Source organism: Salvelinus fontinalis, chromosome 18 (genome assembly GCF_029448725.1).
Source record: "Salvelinus fontinalis isolate EN_2023a chromosome 18, ASM2944872v1, whole genome shotgun sequence".
In the NCBI taxonomy this organism is placed as follows: Eukaryota; Metazoa; Chordata; class Actinopteri; order Salmoniformes; family Salmonidae; genus Salvelinus; species Salvelinus fontinalis.
In genome coordinates this window covers 12254950-12273049 of record NC_074682.1, presented here as the reverse complement: position 1 = coordinate 12273049, position 18100 = coordinate 12254950, and the positions used below count along the sequence as shown (strand labels likewise).

Genomic DNA, 18100 nt, shown 5'->3' with positions numbered 1-18100 from the left:
TCTCTCTGTACCTTGCTCCGTTCATCTTTCCCTCGATCTTGACTAGTCTCCCAGTCCCTGCCGCTGAAAAAACATCCCCACAGCATGATGCTGCCACCACCATGCTTCTCCGTAGGGATGTTGCCAGGTTTCCTCCAGACGTGATGCTTGGCATTCAGGTCAAAGAGTTCAATCTTGGTTTCATCAGACCAGAGAATCTTGTTTCTCATGGTCTGAGAGTCTTTAGGTGCCTTTTGGCAAACTGCGGGCTGTTATATGCCTTTTACTGAGGAGTGGCTTCCGTCTGGCCACTCTACCATAAAGGCCTTATTGGTAGAGTGCTGGAGAGATGGCTGTCCTTCTGGAGGGTTCTCCCATCTCCACAGAGGAACTCTGGAGCTCTGTCAGAGTGACCATCGAGTTCTTGGTCACCTCCCTGACCAAGGCTCCTCTCCCCCAATTGCTCAGTTTGGCCAGGGCAGCCAGCTATAGGAAGAGTCTTGGTGGTTCCTGTCACGTTCCTGACCTGGTTTCTGTTAGTTTTGTATGTGTTAGTTGGTCAGGACGTGAGTGTGGGTGGGCAGTCTATGTTTTCTGTTTCTATGTTGGTTTTGGGTGACCTGATATGGCTCTCAATTAGAGGCAGGTGTTTTCCATTTCCTCTGATTGAGAGTCATATTAAGGTAGGTGTGTTCACACTGTTTGTTTGTGGGTGATTGTCTTCCGTGTCTGTGTCTGCGCACCACACGGGACTGTTTTCGGTTTGTTTTGTACATCGTTCTTTTGTGTAGTCTATTTTCCCTGTTCGTGCGTTCTTCGTGTTATTTGTAAGTTCGTATTGTTCAGGTCTGTCTACACATTCGTTTTTGTTATTTTGTAGTTTATTCAAGTATAGTTCGTGTCATTGTTTCGTCGTGTCTAATAAATCATTATGTATTCAACACCCGCTGCGTTTTGGTTCAATCCATGCTCCTCATCCGAGGAGGAGGAATCTGACAACGCTCGTTACAGTTCCAAACTTCTTCCATTTAAGAATGATGGAGGTCACTGTGTTCTTGGGGACCTTCAATGCTGCAGAAATGTTTTGGTACCCTTCCCCAGATCTGTGCCTCGACACAATCCTGTCTCGGAGCTCTAAGGACAATTCCTTCGACCTCATTATGTGGTTTTTGCTCTGACATACATGTCAAATGGGTGTGTGCCTTTCCAAATCATGTCCAATCAATTGTATTTCTGTTTTTTCATTACGGGGTATTGTGTGTAGATTGATGAGGGAATTCTTTTTAATCAATTTTAGAATAAGGCCTTATTCGTAACAAAATGTGGAGAAAGTCAAGGGGTCTGAATACTTTCCGAATGCACTGTACTTGTTTGCCAATCATCATCATTGCTGTTCATACAACCAGAGGCTGACCCACAGGTTCTCAGTCTCTAGTGGGGAACAGACTACAGTAATGAGACCAGAGAGTAGAGGAGAGGAGGAAAGAGGGAAGGAAGGGGGGAAAGAGAAGAGGAGGGGGAGCCCTGTCAGTGGTCCTCGTTCAGGGTCAGGGAAGAGAGGAGGAGAGAGGAGGCCGTAGAGAGGGGAGCCCTGCCAGTGGTCCTCGTTCAGGGTCAGGGAAGAGAGGAGGAGAGAGGAGGCCGTAGAGAGGGGAGCCCTGCCAGTGGTCCTCGTTCAGGGTCAGGGAAGAGAGGAGGAGAGAGGAGGCCGTAGAGAGGGGAGCCCTGTCAGTGGTCCTCGTTCAGGGTCAGGGAAGAGAGGAGGAGAGAGGAGGCCGTAGAGAGGGGAGCCCTGCCAGTGGTCCTCGTTCAGGGTCAGGGAAGAGAGGAGGAGGGAGGAGGCCGTAGAGAGGGGAGCCCTGCCAGTGGTCCTCGTTAAGGGTCAGGGAAGAGAGGAGGAGAGAGGAGGCCGTAGAGAGGGGAGCCCTGTCAGTGGTCCTCGTTCAGGGTCAGGGAAGAGAGGAGGAGAGAGGAGGCCGTAGAGAGGGGAGCCCTGCCAGTGGTCCTCGTTAAGGGTCAGGGAAGAGAGGAGGAGAGAGGAGGCCGTAGAGAGGGGAGCCCTGCCAGTGGTCCTCGTTAAGGGTCAGGGAAGAGAGGAGGAGGCCGTAGAGAGGTGAGCCCTGCCAGTGTTCCTCGTTAAGGGTCAGGGAAGAGAGGAGGAGAGAGGAGGCCGTAGAGAGGGGAGCCCTGCCAGTGGTCCTCGTTAAGGGTCAGGGAAGAGAGGAGGAGGCCGTAGAGAGGGGAGCCCTGCCAGTGGTCCTTGTTCAGGGTCAGGGAAGAGAGGAGGAGAGAGGAGGCCGTAGAGAGGGGAGCCCTGCCAGTGAGAAAGAAGGGACGAGGAAGGATGGGGGATGTAGTAGGTCTGTTGACAGGAAATGGCTGGCCACTGGTCTACCTGCCACAGGGAGAGGGGGGAGGAGGGGGATGAGATGAGGGAGGGGATAGGTTGGGCAACATAATGACTTGTTCCCTGGCCCTCAGAAAGACTCCGTGCTGGAGTTCCTATTTGACCACGTCCAACAGGTTTGTGTGTTGTTTTGTGGTGTGTGTGTGTGGGCACGTTGTTTTATGGTGCGTGTGTGTGTGTGTGTGTGTGTACTCACGTCTATGATGTCAGACAGGTCGTGGATGTAGTATTTGAAGACACAGCTGTTGGTGGCCTCCAGAGCCAGCAGGTACTCATTCCTCGCCTTGACCGCTTTCAGCTTGTTCTCTGTGTACTTAGCCTGCCTCTGAGAGGGACACAGAGAGAGAAACACAGAGAGAGAGAGGGAGAGAGATTACACTGTGACAAATACTCAGACCTAAGAGCATATTTCTTTCCCAAAATTATAATTCAATACAAAGATTTTGAAACTATAAAAGATGAAGAAAAAATCAAATATTTATTGGGTGAAAAGCCAAAATGTGCAGTTTTGGCATCTAAATATGTGTCCTCCTGCCACAACCTGAGGGACAGCCAGTGAAAAGTGCAAAGTAATGTTGATAATATTTCCCATTTAGCTTAGTTTTGTTTTGTCTTTCATGCCAGGTCATGTGTCTTTGACAATGTAAGTAATAATGAACTTGCCATGTCAATAAAGTTAATTGAATTGAATTTAAATTGAGAGAGGGAGGGAGAGAGAGAGACACACACAGAGAGAGAGAGAGAGAGAGAGAGAGAGAGAGAGGGGCAGAGAGAGAGATGGGCAGAGAGAGAGGGGGAAAGAGTGAGTGGGACAGAGAGGGGGAATAAAGAGAGAGGGGGAATAAAGAGAGAGAGCGAGAGAGAAAGAACAAGATAGAGAGAGAGAGGGAGAGAGAGAGTGGACAGAGAGAGAGAGTGGACAGAGAGAGAGAGGGAGAGAGAGAGTGGACAGAGAGAGATAACATGGTCTATATTGATGATGGAGCTAGCTATAAGAGTAGGTTCACTCTGACAGATCCCAGCTGTATTAAAGCATTCTGTTATACACTCATACATCCTTCATGAACACACACATGCAGGCATACACATGCATATACACACAGGCTGCAGGTACACACACACACTATAATGGGCTGTGCTGTGTGAGCTGCATCATCAGACAACCTGTCAGTAGGGGTGTCAGGGTCTCATACTCAGACAGGGCTGCTATCATATCCTTGACCCTGCACACACACTCACACACACACACACACACACACACACACACAAACACACACACACACACACACACACACACACACACACACACACACACACACACACACACACACACACACACACACACACACACACTCTCTCTCTCTCTCTCTCTCTCTACCTTCTCCTTCATCTTCTCTATCTTCTTGACCGAGGAGCGTCGGACATGTTTCTCCTCCGTCTTGACGCTGGCCAGTGTGTCAGGTGACCTGGGAGTCTGTCTGTCGTCCTGGCGACCAGAACGCCCCATCTGCTTCTCCTCCTGTTTCTCTGCATCCTTCAGTTTGTTCTCAGAGCTGATACTGTCTGTGTTGTACATGTGGTATGTCTTCATCACCTACAGTACACAGGGAAGAGCGGAGCAGTGTTAGAGAGAGAGAGAGAGAGAGAGGGGTAGAGAGAGAGATAGAGAGAGGGGGGAGGGCGAGAGCGAGGGGGAGAATCACACGTAATTCTTCCAGGGAATGACCCACACACCTGTGTGCAGTGTCAGCACTAAACACTGACCACTTAAAGGGGAAACATGTGTGGACCCCATCATTACATTTCCCTCTTTAAACCGTCAGACCGAGTCACGCTGCTGCTCCACAAGGGCCGGCCTGAGCTAGGCACTGCACAGAATCACTGCTATTTCTATTACAAGGATAAGTTCAAACAAAGGTGTTTGATATTAGAGGTGATTTAGAGATCTGATCATCTGCACCTCACGTAACACATTCAATCTACCAGACTCCGTCAAGTACTGAGGCAGGCGTTAATCCCAGTCCTCTCTTCCCACCTCGTATGTCTGAGAAGCAGGCTGAGTATACGTGTGTCGGTGTGTGTGTGTGTGTGTGTGTGTGTGTGAGTGTGTGTGTGTGTGTGTGTGTGTGTGTGTGTGTGTGTGTGTGTGTGTGTGTGTGTGTGTGTGTGTGTGTGTGTGTGTGTGTGTGTGTGTGTGTGTGTGTGTGTGTGTGTGTGTGTGTGTGTGTGTGTGTGTGTGCCAGGCTGACTCTATTTCTGTCTAGTGGAGTCTCTCACTGTGCGATTACACTATTAGTCTGCTGCTACTGGCCTGGACATGGTCGCATGGTTCCTTTGCTCCCTCCCAGTAGGGGATCTCTCCCTGGTGTGTGAGGAGACAGTCTTACCGTGTAGAGCTCGTTCAGAACCTTCATCAGATCCTCGTGAAGCTGAACACCGACCTCCTTACTCTGCAGAGACACACAGAGACACACAGAGACACAGGAACACGATGAAAGAGGCCGTCTGTCCTCTGTGATTACAGACACACCCTCATCAATAACATGAACAAGATAAATCCATCGAAAGTCCAACCAGCCTCGCAACTGTCCTTCATCCATCCGTCCATATAACCCACTGTCCCCCCCATCTCTATTAGTCAGGAGCATGATACCCAGGGGGTTGGGGTGGGAGGACTGCCGGATCAGATGAATGATTGCGTTGTGTTACCTGATGGATGTGGGGTCCATTATAAATGGTGTGCGAGATGAGATACAGCGAAGGACAGTGTGTGGGGGGGGGGGGGGGGGGGGGGGGCTTTGGTGTGAGGAGAAGGGATACAGGAGGGGATGGAGCGAGGGAAGAGGAGGGAGGACATGGAGTGATGAGGGTGCTCATCTCTCTCCCTCTCCCCCTCTCTCTATCTCCACACACACCAGGCTCCACACAGGCTGCAGGTGACAAATGATTCTGCACAGAGAAAGCTCCACAGTCGGGGTCCTCCTCACTAGTGGGCTGTGCTTGGGAGTTGGCTGAGTGTTCAAATGTTGTGTCCGTTCACCTCTAATGTGTGCTGGGTGGAAAGCTTCTGTTACCTACGCCTCTCGGAGGAGGGAACGCGACACGCCGCTACATCTCAACTCCCCGTGGAGTGAACAAAGTATGTGATCGTCGGTGCGGGGGAAGGACGACAGAGGCAGAGACAAAACACCGTTGACAGGGAATTGATTATTCCGAACACACGGTAATGTGGGGAAAAGGGGCTGGACGGAACCAAAGCAAAGAAAGTAAAAGTTTAAGAGTCCCCTCTCCTACCTTACCTGTCTTCCCCACTTCTAACCTTCAGCACCACCTGGTGCGCTAACCAAAATACAGGGGGTGTTCCGCCCAGGTCTTACCTGGTGTGCATAGACAGATTAAATACTATAATAATAATAATACGTTGTATTTATACAGTATAGTGCTTTTCCACCTACAGTAGGTGCTCAAAGAGCTTTACATAGTGAGGGGGCATTCTCAACTCTTCCACCACCAATGTGTAGCACCCACTTGGGTGATGCACGGCAACCATTTTGTGGCAGAACGCTCACCACACATCAGCAATCATGGTGGAGAGGTGAGGAGTCATATATGCCAATTGGGAATTAGGCCAGGACACCGGGGTTAACACACCTACTCTTACGATAAGTGCCATGGGATTTTGAGAGCTGTTTGAAAGTTAAGCCTGTTTTGGTGGGATAGAGTTTTGGCCAGTCTGGTGAAATCACCAGGCAGAAAATCTGCTAATAGACCAATAAGAAAGCGACTTCCAAACCTCTCTTCCAAAAACATCACATTTTCAGCATTCCCCTCCCCACTCAGACCAGTCCCAGAAAAGTCCTAACAAAATTCTTGCTTGAGAATTGCTCTTTGCTATTTTTGTTTATTTTGTACCATTTCTATTGAAAACAATCACAGTAAGGCACTTAGTTGTTACCCAGAAATGATTTGATGAGGAGATTAAAAACAGTGGCGTTGGCGCGGCCCCCCGAGTGGCGCAGCGGTCTAAGGCTAGAGGCGTCACTACAGACCCAGGTTCATTCCGGGAGTCCCATAGGACGGCGCACAATTGGCCCAGCGCCGTCCTGGTTAGGGGAGTGTTTGGCCTGTGGGGCTTTACTTGGCTCATCGTGCTCTAGTAACTCCTTGTGGCGGGCCGGGTGCCTGCAGGCTGACCCCGGTCTCCAGTTGAACGATGTTTCCTCCAACACATTGGTGCGGCTGGCTGGCGGGTGTTAAGGAGCGTGATTAAGCAGGTCATGTTTCTGAGGACGCATGACTCCACCTTCACTTCTCTCTCTCTCTCTCTCGCCCGTTAGGGAGTTGCAGCAATGAGACAAGAACAGAAATTGGGGTAAAATATATATTTTCTAAATAAACAGAGGCATTGGACCTTTAACGACCAGAGAGAGTCGGGACACCCGTTTAAAAGCACCCTTCACAATGCAATGCCCCCTTCACTGGCCATTGGCATCTCCTAAGACCAGAGGCAAGAGTGCCCCCTACTGGCCCTCCAACACCACTTCCAGGAGCATCTGGTCACCCATCCAGTACCAACCCTGCTTAGCTTCAGAGGCAACCCAGCAGTGGGATGCAGGGTGTTATGCTGCTGGCTATGATTCTGGACTTGCTAAGGTGAGATAAATTAATTTAGTTCTGACTCTAAGCCTTCACTCCTGATTGTGAAATTGCTGTTGGCAGGGTGTGTGTGTCCTGATTGATGAAGCAGTCAGAGGTGCAAATGAAGTGCCAAGACGAGACCTGAGACCAGCTACGGCATGAGAACGGCATGAGGCCTGAACAGAGATGACGTCTAAAAGACTCAAGAGGGAGAGAGACAGACAAAGAAAGATCGAGAGGGAGAGATAGCGACAAAGAGAAAGGGTGAAGGAGACAGGAAAAGAGAGAGAGAGACGGAGTAACAGAAATTGTAAAAAAATAAAAATCACAAACACGTGTTCAGGGATTATCCCACAGACAAGAGGTGAGGGGGAGATGAGGGGAGAAAGGTTATTCTATTTAACTAGGCAAGTCAGTTAAGAACCCATTCATATCTACAATGACGGTCTACACCAGCCAAACCCGGACGACGCTGGGCCAATTGTGGACCGCCCTATGGGACTCCCAATCACGGATGGTTGTGATACAGCCTGGATTTGAATCAGGGTGCCTGTAGTGACGCCTCTAGCACTGAGATGCAGTGCCTTAGACCACTGCGCCACTCGGGAGCCCCAATATATAAGAATGGAGTAGAGAATTCCAAGAGGGGTCGTTTGGATGAAAGGGGGAGAGATGGATGGAGGAAGGGTAGGGTAAAAGAGATTAGAGAGTGGGTAAAGGGAGGTGGAGAGCAGGGAAGACAGTACCAACGGACATTGAGCAGAGTCCCTCTCCTCCCCCTCTCTAAACCCTGTTGATTGATCGGAGGGCTTAAGTGTCCGTCGAGTGACATATAGCCAAACGATAGCCAATCAAAAAGCAATCTGCCACGGCAAAACACGGCCATCCATCAGACACAAGACCCCTGACCTCTAACCCCTAGCCCTCTAGTCTCCTTCCAAACAGTCGGTCTTCCCTGATGGAGAAACTTGAGAAGAGATATGGAGAGAGGAAAGATATATTAGAAGAAAACAGAAGTGAAATCAGCACTTTCTCCTCAGTCCGTGCACAGATGTGTCTGATTCAGGCATCAGGGGACAATTTGGACCGTTTGAAACATTCACACTTTAAATAAGTGCACTGAACACTCATTAGAGTATTTAGTATCTCTCTCCCACACACACACAGATGAGCAGCTTCGTCTCATAACATCACCCACACACACCCCACTGAGCAGCATCTGCACTACTTACCAAAGTCGTACTCTGTGTGTGTGTGTGTGTGTGTGTGTGTGTGTGTGTGTGTGTGTGTGTGTGTGTGTGTGTGTGTGTGTGTGTGTGTGTGTGTGTGTGTGTGTGTGTGTGTGTGTGTGTGTGTGTGTGTGTAGACCTGTACCCTCTGGTTCCACTGGCTTTCATGTCACTGACTGGATTTGTTTCATTTAACTAATTATCTAGTTAATTAGCCATTGTGGGAAAGAGTACCCTTGCCAAAATAAAACAACAAAGATTTGGAAATAATCCGCCTTGGTGTGTGTTTGGTGTGTGTGCTTGTTTATAGGAAATCTGTGCTTTGATGAGATATTCCACAGAGTGATTGGCTTGGCTCACTCTAGAGCTTCCACTCAGTCAGACCAACAGAAGCTGCAGATACACCCCCTAACACCCCTGGCACTCCCAACACTCCCAACACTACCAACACTCCCAACATTACCGACACTCCCAACACTCCCAACATTACCAACGCTCCCAACACTACCAACACTCCAAACACTATCAACGCTCCCAACACTACCAACATTACCAACGCTCCCAACGCTCCCAACACTACCAACATTACCAACACTCCCAACGCTCCCAACACTCCCAACACTCCCAACATTACCAACGCTCCCAACACTACCAACGCTCCCAACACTACCAACGCTACCAACACTACCAACACTCCAAACACTACCAACACTCCAAAAACTCCCAACACTCCAAACACTACCAACACTCCAAACACTACCAACACTCCAAACACTACCAACACTCCAAACACTCCCAACACTCCAAACACTACCAACACTCCAAACACTACCAACACTCCAAACACTCCCAACACTACCAACACTCCAAACACTACCAACGCTACCAACACTCCAAAAACTCCCAACACTCCCAACACTCCCAACACTACCAACACTACCAACACTACCAACACTACCAACGCTCCCAACACTACCAACGCTCCCAAAACTCCCAACATTACCAACACTCCCAACATTACCAACGCTCCCAACACTCCCAACATTCCCAACACTACCAAAACTCCAAACACTACCAACACTACCAACGCTACCAACACTCCAAACACTACCAACACTCCAAACACTCCAAACACTACCAACACTCCAAACACTACCAACACTCCAAACACTACCAACACTCCAAACACTACCAACACTCCAAACACTCCAAACACTCCAAACACTACCAACGCTCCCAACACTACCAACACTCCAAACACTCCAAACACTCCCAACATTACCAACGCTCCCAACACTACCAACACTACCAACACTCCCAACATTACCAACACTCCCAACACTCCCAACATTACCAACGCTCCCAACACTACCAACACTCCAAACACTACCAACGCTCCCAACACTCCCAACATTACCAACGCTCCCAACACTACCAACACTCCCAACACTACCAACACTCCAAACACTACCAACACTCCAAACACTACCAACACTCCAAACACTCCCAACACTACCAACACTCCAAACACTCCCAACACTACCAACACTACCAACATTACCAACATTACCAACACTCCAAAAACTCCCAACACTACCAACACTCCCAACGCTCCCAACACTACCAACACTCCAAAAACTCCCAACACTACCAACACTCCCAACGCTACCAACATTACCAACACTCCCAACACTCCCAACATTACCAACACTCCCAACATTACCAACGCTCCCAACACTACCAACATTACCAACACTACCAACATTACCAACACTACCAACACTACCAACATTACCAACACTCCCAACACTACCAACGCTCCCAACACTACCAACACTCCAAACACTACCAACGCTCCCAACACTACCAACACTCCCAACACTCCCAACATTACCAACGCTCCCAAAACTCCCAACATTACCAACGCTCCCAACACTCCCAACACTACCAACACTCCCAACACTCCCAACACTACCAACACTACCAACACTCCCAACACTCCCAACATTACCAACGCTCCCAACACTCCCAACACTACCAACGCTCCCAACACTACCAACACTCCAAACACTACCAACATTACCAACGCTCCCAACACTACCAACACTCCCAACACTACCAACGCTCCCAACACTACCAACACTCCAAAAACTCCCAACACTCCCAACACTACCAACACTCCCAACACTCCCAACATTACCAACGCTCCCAACACTACCAACACTCCAAACACTACCAACGCTCCCAACACTACCAACACTCCAAAAACTCCCAACACTACCAACACTCCAAACACTCCCAACACTCCCAACACTACCAACGCTCCCAACACTACCAACACTCCAAACAACTCCAAACACTCCCAACATTACCAACGCTCCCAACACTACCAACACTCCAAACACTACCAACACTCCAAACACTACCAACACTCCAAACACTCCCAACACTACCAACACTCCAAACACTCCCAACATTACCAACGCTCCCAACACTACCAACACTCCCAACACTCCCAACATTACCAACACTACCAACACTCCCAACACTCCCAACGCTCCCAACACTACCAACACTCCAAACACTCCCAACGCTCCCAACACTACCAACACTCCCAACATTACCAACGCTCCCAACATTACCAACACTCCAAACACTACCAACACTACCAACACTCCAAAAACTCCCAACACTACCAACACTCCCAACACTCCCAACATTACCAACGCTCCCAACACTACCAACACTCCCAACACTACCAACACTCCAAACACTACCAACGCTCCCAACACTCCAAAAACTCCCAACACTACCAACACTCCCAACACTCCCAACATTACCAACGCTCCCAACACTACCAACACTACCAACACTCCCAACATTACCAACGCTCCCAACACTACCAACACTACCAACACTCCCAACATTACCAACACTCCCAACATTACCAACACTCCCAACACTACCAACACTCCCAACATTACCAACGCTCCCAACACTACCAACACTCCCAACACTACCAACACTCCCAACACTACCAACACTACCAACATTACCAACGCTCCAAAAACTCCCAACACTACCAACACTCCCAACGCTACCAACACTACCAACACTCCCAACACTCCAAACACTACCAACGCTCCCAACACTACCAACATTACCAACATTACCAACGCTCCCAACACTCCCAACACTACCAACATTACCAACATTACCAACGCTCCCAACACTCCCAACACTCCCAACACTACCAACACTCCCAACACTCCCAACACTACCAACACTCCCAACACTACCAACACTACCAACACTCCCAACACTCCCAACATTACCAACGCTCCCAACACTACCAACACTCCAAACACTACCAACATTACCAACGCTCCCAACACTACCAACGCTCCCAACGCTCCCAACACTACCAACGCTCCCAACACTCCAAACACTACCAACATTACCAACGCTCCCAACACTACCAACGCTCCCAACACTACCAACACTCCAAACACTCCCAACATTACCAACGCTCCCAACACTCCCAACACTACCAACGCTCCCAACACTACCAACACTCCAAACACTACCAACACTACCAACGCTCCCAACACTACCAACGCTCCCAACACTACCAACGCTCCCAACACTCCCAACACTACCAACACTCCAAACACTACCAACATTACCAACACTCCCAACACTACCAACGCTCCCAACACTACCAACACTCCAAACACTACCAACATTACCAACGCTCCCAACACTACCAACGCTCCCAACACTCCAAACACTACCAACATTACCAACGCTCCCAACACTACCAACGCTCCCAACACTACCAACACTCCAAAAACTCCCAACACTCCCAACACTACCAACACTCCCAACACTCCCAACATTACCAACGCTCCCAACACTACCAACACTCCAAACACTACCAACGCTCCCAACACTACCAACACTCCAAAAACTCCCAACACTACCAACACTCCAAACACTCCCAACATTACCAACGCTCCCAACACTACCAACACTCCAAACACTCCCAACACTCCCAACATTACCAACGCTCCCAACACTACCAACACTCCAAACACTACCAACACTCCAAACACTACCAACACTCCAAACACTCCCAACACTACCAACACTCCAAACACTCCCAACATTACCAACGCTCCCAACACTACCAACACTCCCAACACTCCCAACATTACCAACACTACCAACACTCCCAACACTCCCAACGCTCCCAACACTACCAACACTCCAAACACTCCCAACGCTCCCAACACTACCAACACTCCCAACATTACCAACGCTCCCAACATTACCAACACTCCAAACACTACCAACACTACCAACACTCCAAAAACTCCCAACACTACCAACACTCCCAACACTCCCAACATTACCAACGCTCCCAACACTACCAACACTCCCAACACTACCAACACTCCAAACACTACCAACGCTCCCAACACTCCAAAAACTCCCAACACTACCAACACTCCCAACACTCCCAACATTACCAACGCTCCCAACACTACCAACACTACCAACACTCCCAACATTACCAACGCTCCCAACACTACCAACACTACCAACACTCCCAACATTACCAACACTCCCAACATTACCAACACTCCCAACACTACCAACACTCCCAACATTACCAACGCTCCCAACACTACCAACACTCCCAACACTACCAACACTCCCAACACTACCAACACTACCAACATTACCAACGCTCCAAAAACTCCCAACACTACCAACACTCCCAACGCTACCAACACTACCAACACTCCCAACACTCCAAACACTACCAACGCTCCCAACACTACCAACATTACCAACATTACCAACGCTCCCAACACTCCCAACACTACCAACATTACCAACATTACCAACGCTCCCAACACTCCCAACACTCCCAACACTACCAACACTCCCAACACTCCCAACACTACCAACACTCCCAACACTACCAACACTACCAACACTCCCAACACTCCCAACATTACCAACGCTCCCAACACTACCAACACTCCAAACACTCCCAACGTTCCCAACACTACCAACACTCCCAACATTACCAACACTCCCAACACTACCAACGCTCCCAACACTACCAACACTCCAAACACTCCCAACGTTCCCAACACTACCAACACTCCCAACACTACCAACACTCCAAACACTCCCAACGCTCCCAACACTACCAACACTCCAAACACTCCCAACGCTCCCAACACTACCAACACTCCCAACATTACCAACGCTCCCAACATTACCAACACTCCAAACACTACCAACACTACCAACACTCCAAAAACTCCCAACACTACCAACACTCCCAACACTCCCAACATTACCAACGCTCCCAACACTACCAACACTCCCAACACTACCAACACTCCAAACACTACCAACGCTCCCAACACTCCAAAAACTCCCAACACTACCAACACTCCCAACACTCCCAACATTACCAACGCTCCCAACACTACCAACACTACCAACACTCCCAACATTACCAACGCTCCCAACACTACCAACACTACCAACACTCCCAACATTACCAACACTCCCAACATTACCAACACTCCCAACACTACCAACACTCCCAACATTACCAACGCTCCCAACACTACCAACACTCCCAACACTACCAACACTCCCAACACTACCAACACTACCAACATTACCAACGCTCCAAAAACTCCCAACACTACCAACACTCCCAACGCTACCAACACTACCAACACTCCCAACACTCCAAACACTACCAACGCTCCCAACACTACCAACATTACCAACATTACCAACGCTCCCAACACTCCCAACACTACCAACATTACCAACATTACCAACGCTCCCAACACTCCCAACACTCCCAACACTACCAACACTCCCAACACTCCCAACACTACCAACACTCCCAACACTACCAACACTACCAACACTCCCAACACTCCCAACATTACCAACGCTCCCAACACTACCAACACTCCAAACACTCCCAACGTTCCCAACACTACCAACACTCCCAACATTACCAACACTCCCAACACTACCAACGCTCCCAACACTACCAACACTCCAAACACTCCCAACGTTCCCAACACTACCAACACTCCCAACACTACCAACACTCCAAACACTCCCAACGCTCCCAACACTACCAACACTCCAAACACTCCCAACGCTCCCAACACTACCAACACTCCCAACATTACCAACGCTCCCAACACTACCAACACTCCCAACACTACCAACACTCCCAACACTACCAACGCTACCAACATTACCAACGCTCCCAACACTACCAACGCTCCCAACACTACCAACACTACCAACATTACCAACACTCCCAACACTACCAACACTCCCAACATTACCAACGCTCCCAACACTACCAACACTCCCAACACTACCAACACTCCCAACACTACCAACGCTACCAACATTACCAACGCTCCCAACACTACCAACGCTCCCAACACTACCAACGCTCCCAACACTACCAACGCTACCAACATTACCAACGCTCCCAACACTACCAACGCTCCCAACACTACCAACACTACCAACATTACCAACACTCCCAACACTCCCAACATTACCAACGCTCCCAACACTACCAACACTACCAACATTACCAACACTCCCAACACTACCAACATTACCAACGCTCCCAACACTACCAACGCTACCAACATTACCAACGCTCCCAACACTACCAACGCTCCCAACACTACCAACACTCCCAACACTCCCAACACTCCCAACATTACCAACACTCCCAACACTCCCAACACTACCAACGCTCCCAACACTACCAACACTCCCAACACTACCAACGCTCCAAACACTACCAACACTCCCAACACTACCAACACTCCAAACACTACCAACGCTCCAAACACTACCAACACTCCCAACACTCCCAACACTCCCAACATTACCAACACTCCCAACACTCCCAACACTACCAACGCTCCCAACACTACCAACACTCCCAACACTACCAACACTCCCAACACTACCAACACTCCAAACACTACCAACGCTCCCAACACTACCAACACTCCAAACACTACCAACGCTCCCAACACTACCAACACTCCAAAAACTCCCAACACTACCAACACTCCCAACACTACCAACACTCCCAACGCTCCCAACACTACCAACGCTCCCAACACTACCAACACTCCCAACACTACCAACGCTCCAAACACTACCAACACTCCCAACACTACCAACACTCCAAACACTCCCAACACTACCAACACTCCCAACACTACCAACGCTCCAAACACTACCAACACTCCCAACACTACCAACACTCCAAACACTCCCAACACTACCAACACTCCAAACACTACCAACACTCCAAACACTCCCAACACTACCAACACTCCAAACACTACCAACGCTCCCAACACTACCAACACTCCAAACACTACCAACACTCCCAACACTCCCAACACTACCAACATTACCAACACTCCCAACACTACCAACACAACCAATGGACCGTGTGCAACTCGCTATTCAAGTTTGATGCAATTTTCTACCTTTGGTTTATTTATTTTCATACTTATTATCAATTGTTTTTTACATTTTTACCTTGGTATTTTGTTTAAGGTTAAAAGTAGGCCTGTTATAAAATAAATAGCATTAGACTATTGCTGTCTTTTGTTGGGTAGGCCTACGGTAGCCAATCGCCTTTGTTGGTAATTGCTGCAATGTAAGCCTGTTCAAAACTTTTTTTAAGGTTTCATTCTGTGGAGCCGTTTTCATTGGCCATATTAAGATCCAGCTACAATGTTGTGTTTGTCGCAATACAATAGAATTACCGGTCGGCCTAATATGCTATTCGCATTCAAACCATGAAAAGGAAAAAACAAAGAGAACTTAATTTAATGCTGCAATATAATAACCTGGTCGTATTTCCCCTATAAACAATGACTTGACGTACTTTGATATTACCATAATAAAGTTGCGATATTATTGTTCAAGTTTGGTGTGGTATGGCTATTATAAGGTTGAGCTACTGCAGGCCTATGAAGGCAGTGTACACCGGCATTCCAACCGAATCTGACAGGTGAACTTGAGGTGACGAAGAACGTTCTAGATCTACTAGAGCTACTCCTTCAATCTAACAATATAATATATATCTTTATAAAACATATTCTGATAGAAAAAGTACCAATTCGCCTCCTTCTGTATGCCTACATCTGTATGTCATTGATTTATTTAAGTGTCATACACCTACCGGTGCCCAGCCCACAGGCTTTACAAGACACGACAGAACAAAATAACATTTGACAAGTTATACAAATGATACGCATACAATAATCATGGCAAGTACAGCTACCATCTAGCCACACTACACAAAAAGTGCATTTCTCCTCCTCCTCCAGTCATTGTGAACAAACTGAGCAATCTCAAACACGCCCTGTCGAAAAAAGAAGGGAAAAAAAGATTTCAAGCCTCTGCTCGCCCAGTAACCACAATACTTCAGGCTTATCGACAAAAATGTTACAAAAGAGATCGTCATACAGAGGGCAATAAAACACTAAATTGATTTCGTTTTCGATTTCCCCAAGATCACACAGTAGGCAAATTCTCTCCTCTTTAGGCACTCTGTTAAATCTACCCATCTCTATAGCCAGAGGGAGGGGGCCGGATCTGACTTGTGCACAAACTGACCTTCGTTTTTTTGTTAGGTCCAGGCAGACATATGGTTCAGGGGTGTAGTTCTCTTTGATGAGAGTGTACATTCTAAGTTTAGGTTTAAACCAAACATCAACTGCCCATTTTTCCTCGTGGATCAGAAAAAGCTTGTCCTTGATTTGGTTAACACCACATGGTAATTTGTTACTGATTATAAACTGGGTGGTTCAAGCCCTGAATGGTGACTGGCTGAAAGCCGTGGAATATGAGACCATATACCACGGGTATGACAAAACATGTATTTTTACTGTTCTAATTACGTTGGTAAGCAGTTTATAACAGCAATAAGGCACTTTGGGGGTTTGTGTATCCGTGGGCTGCATCCGGCCTAAGAACAGCCCTTACCCATGGTATATTGGCCATATACCGTCCCAGCTTTAATATATATTGAAAATCAGTTTCACAAAAAAATAGATAAAAATTGTATGGCCCACGGATAGTTATTAGTAAGGTCACAGTCTAACACTTTTTTTTGTGATTCTGTGTTCTGGCATATTTATCAGTCTGTTCCATAGACTTACCATGTCCCCTTTTTTGCCTAACCACACATGGTTCCCAAACCCATATCTCCACAGATGGCCAGGTACTACCGTACAGCACTAGTAGCCTATCTGACAGTTATAAAGAAATCCATGACGATGTGGGGTACATGGCGCCGGCATATCTCTATCTAGGCCTAAGCTTGTCTCCTTGAATATACATTATGTTATATATCATACATTGGACTCCTAAGTCTTTTGGCCTATATGCATGCAATTCCCTGATGTGTTTAGCGCTCAAATATCCGACAGCAGTGAGGTCGACAATTATTGTTTTAGGAAAGTTAAAACCGATAAAACAATAGACTATAAAGTTTTGAATATGCTATGCGTCGATCCGACCAGCACGGGGTCTGTTTGGGTCTGTTTTCCATGACCATTTCCAGAATGGGTCTCTGTTAAAAAAAAAAAAATGTATTCATGCATATCGAGTCGGGCGGGAAAGCTAAGGATCAATTTCGGAACGGGTCCAACTGACACCACAAAACAAAACGACATTCCTGACAACTCCAACACCCCCGACATGATGGGCCCTGGTCAAAAGTAGTGCACTACACAGG

At 48.1% G+C, this 18100-nt stretch overlaps 1 protein-coding gene across 6 annotated transcripts in view; it reads right to left on the bottom strand.

The window, feature by feature from the left end:
* Positions 1-18100, bottom strand: part of LOC129814990 (SLIT-ROBO Rho GTPase-activating protein 2-like) — a 125551-nt gene that overhangs the window by 16910 nt on the left and 90541 nt on the right. For all 6 annotated transcript variants that reach the window (XM_055868203.1, XM_055868205.1, XM_055868204.1 and 3 more), the window contains exons 4-6: positions 4774-4836; positions 3765-3980; positions 2583-2711 (exon numbers count right to left, since the gene is read on the bottom strand). In XM_055868203.1, coding sequence (XP_055724178.1) covers positions 2583-2711; positions 3765-3980; positions 4774-4836 — 408 coding nt within the window. The remainder of the gene's footprint in view (positions 1-2582; positions 2712-3764; positions 3981-4773; positions 4837-18100) is intronic.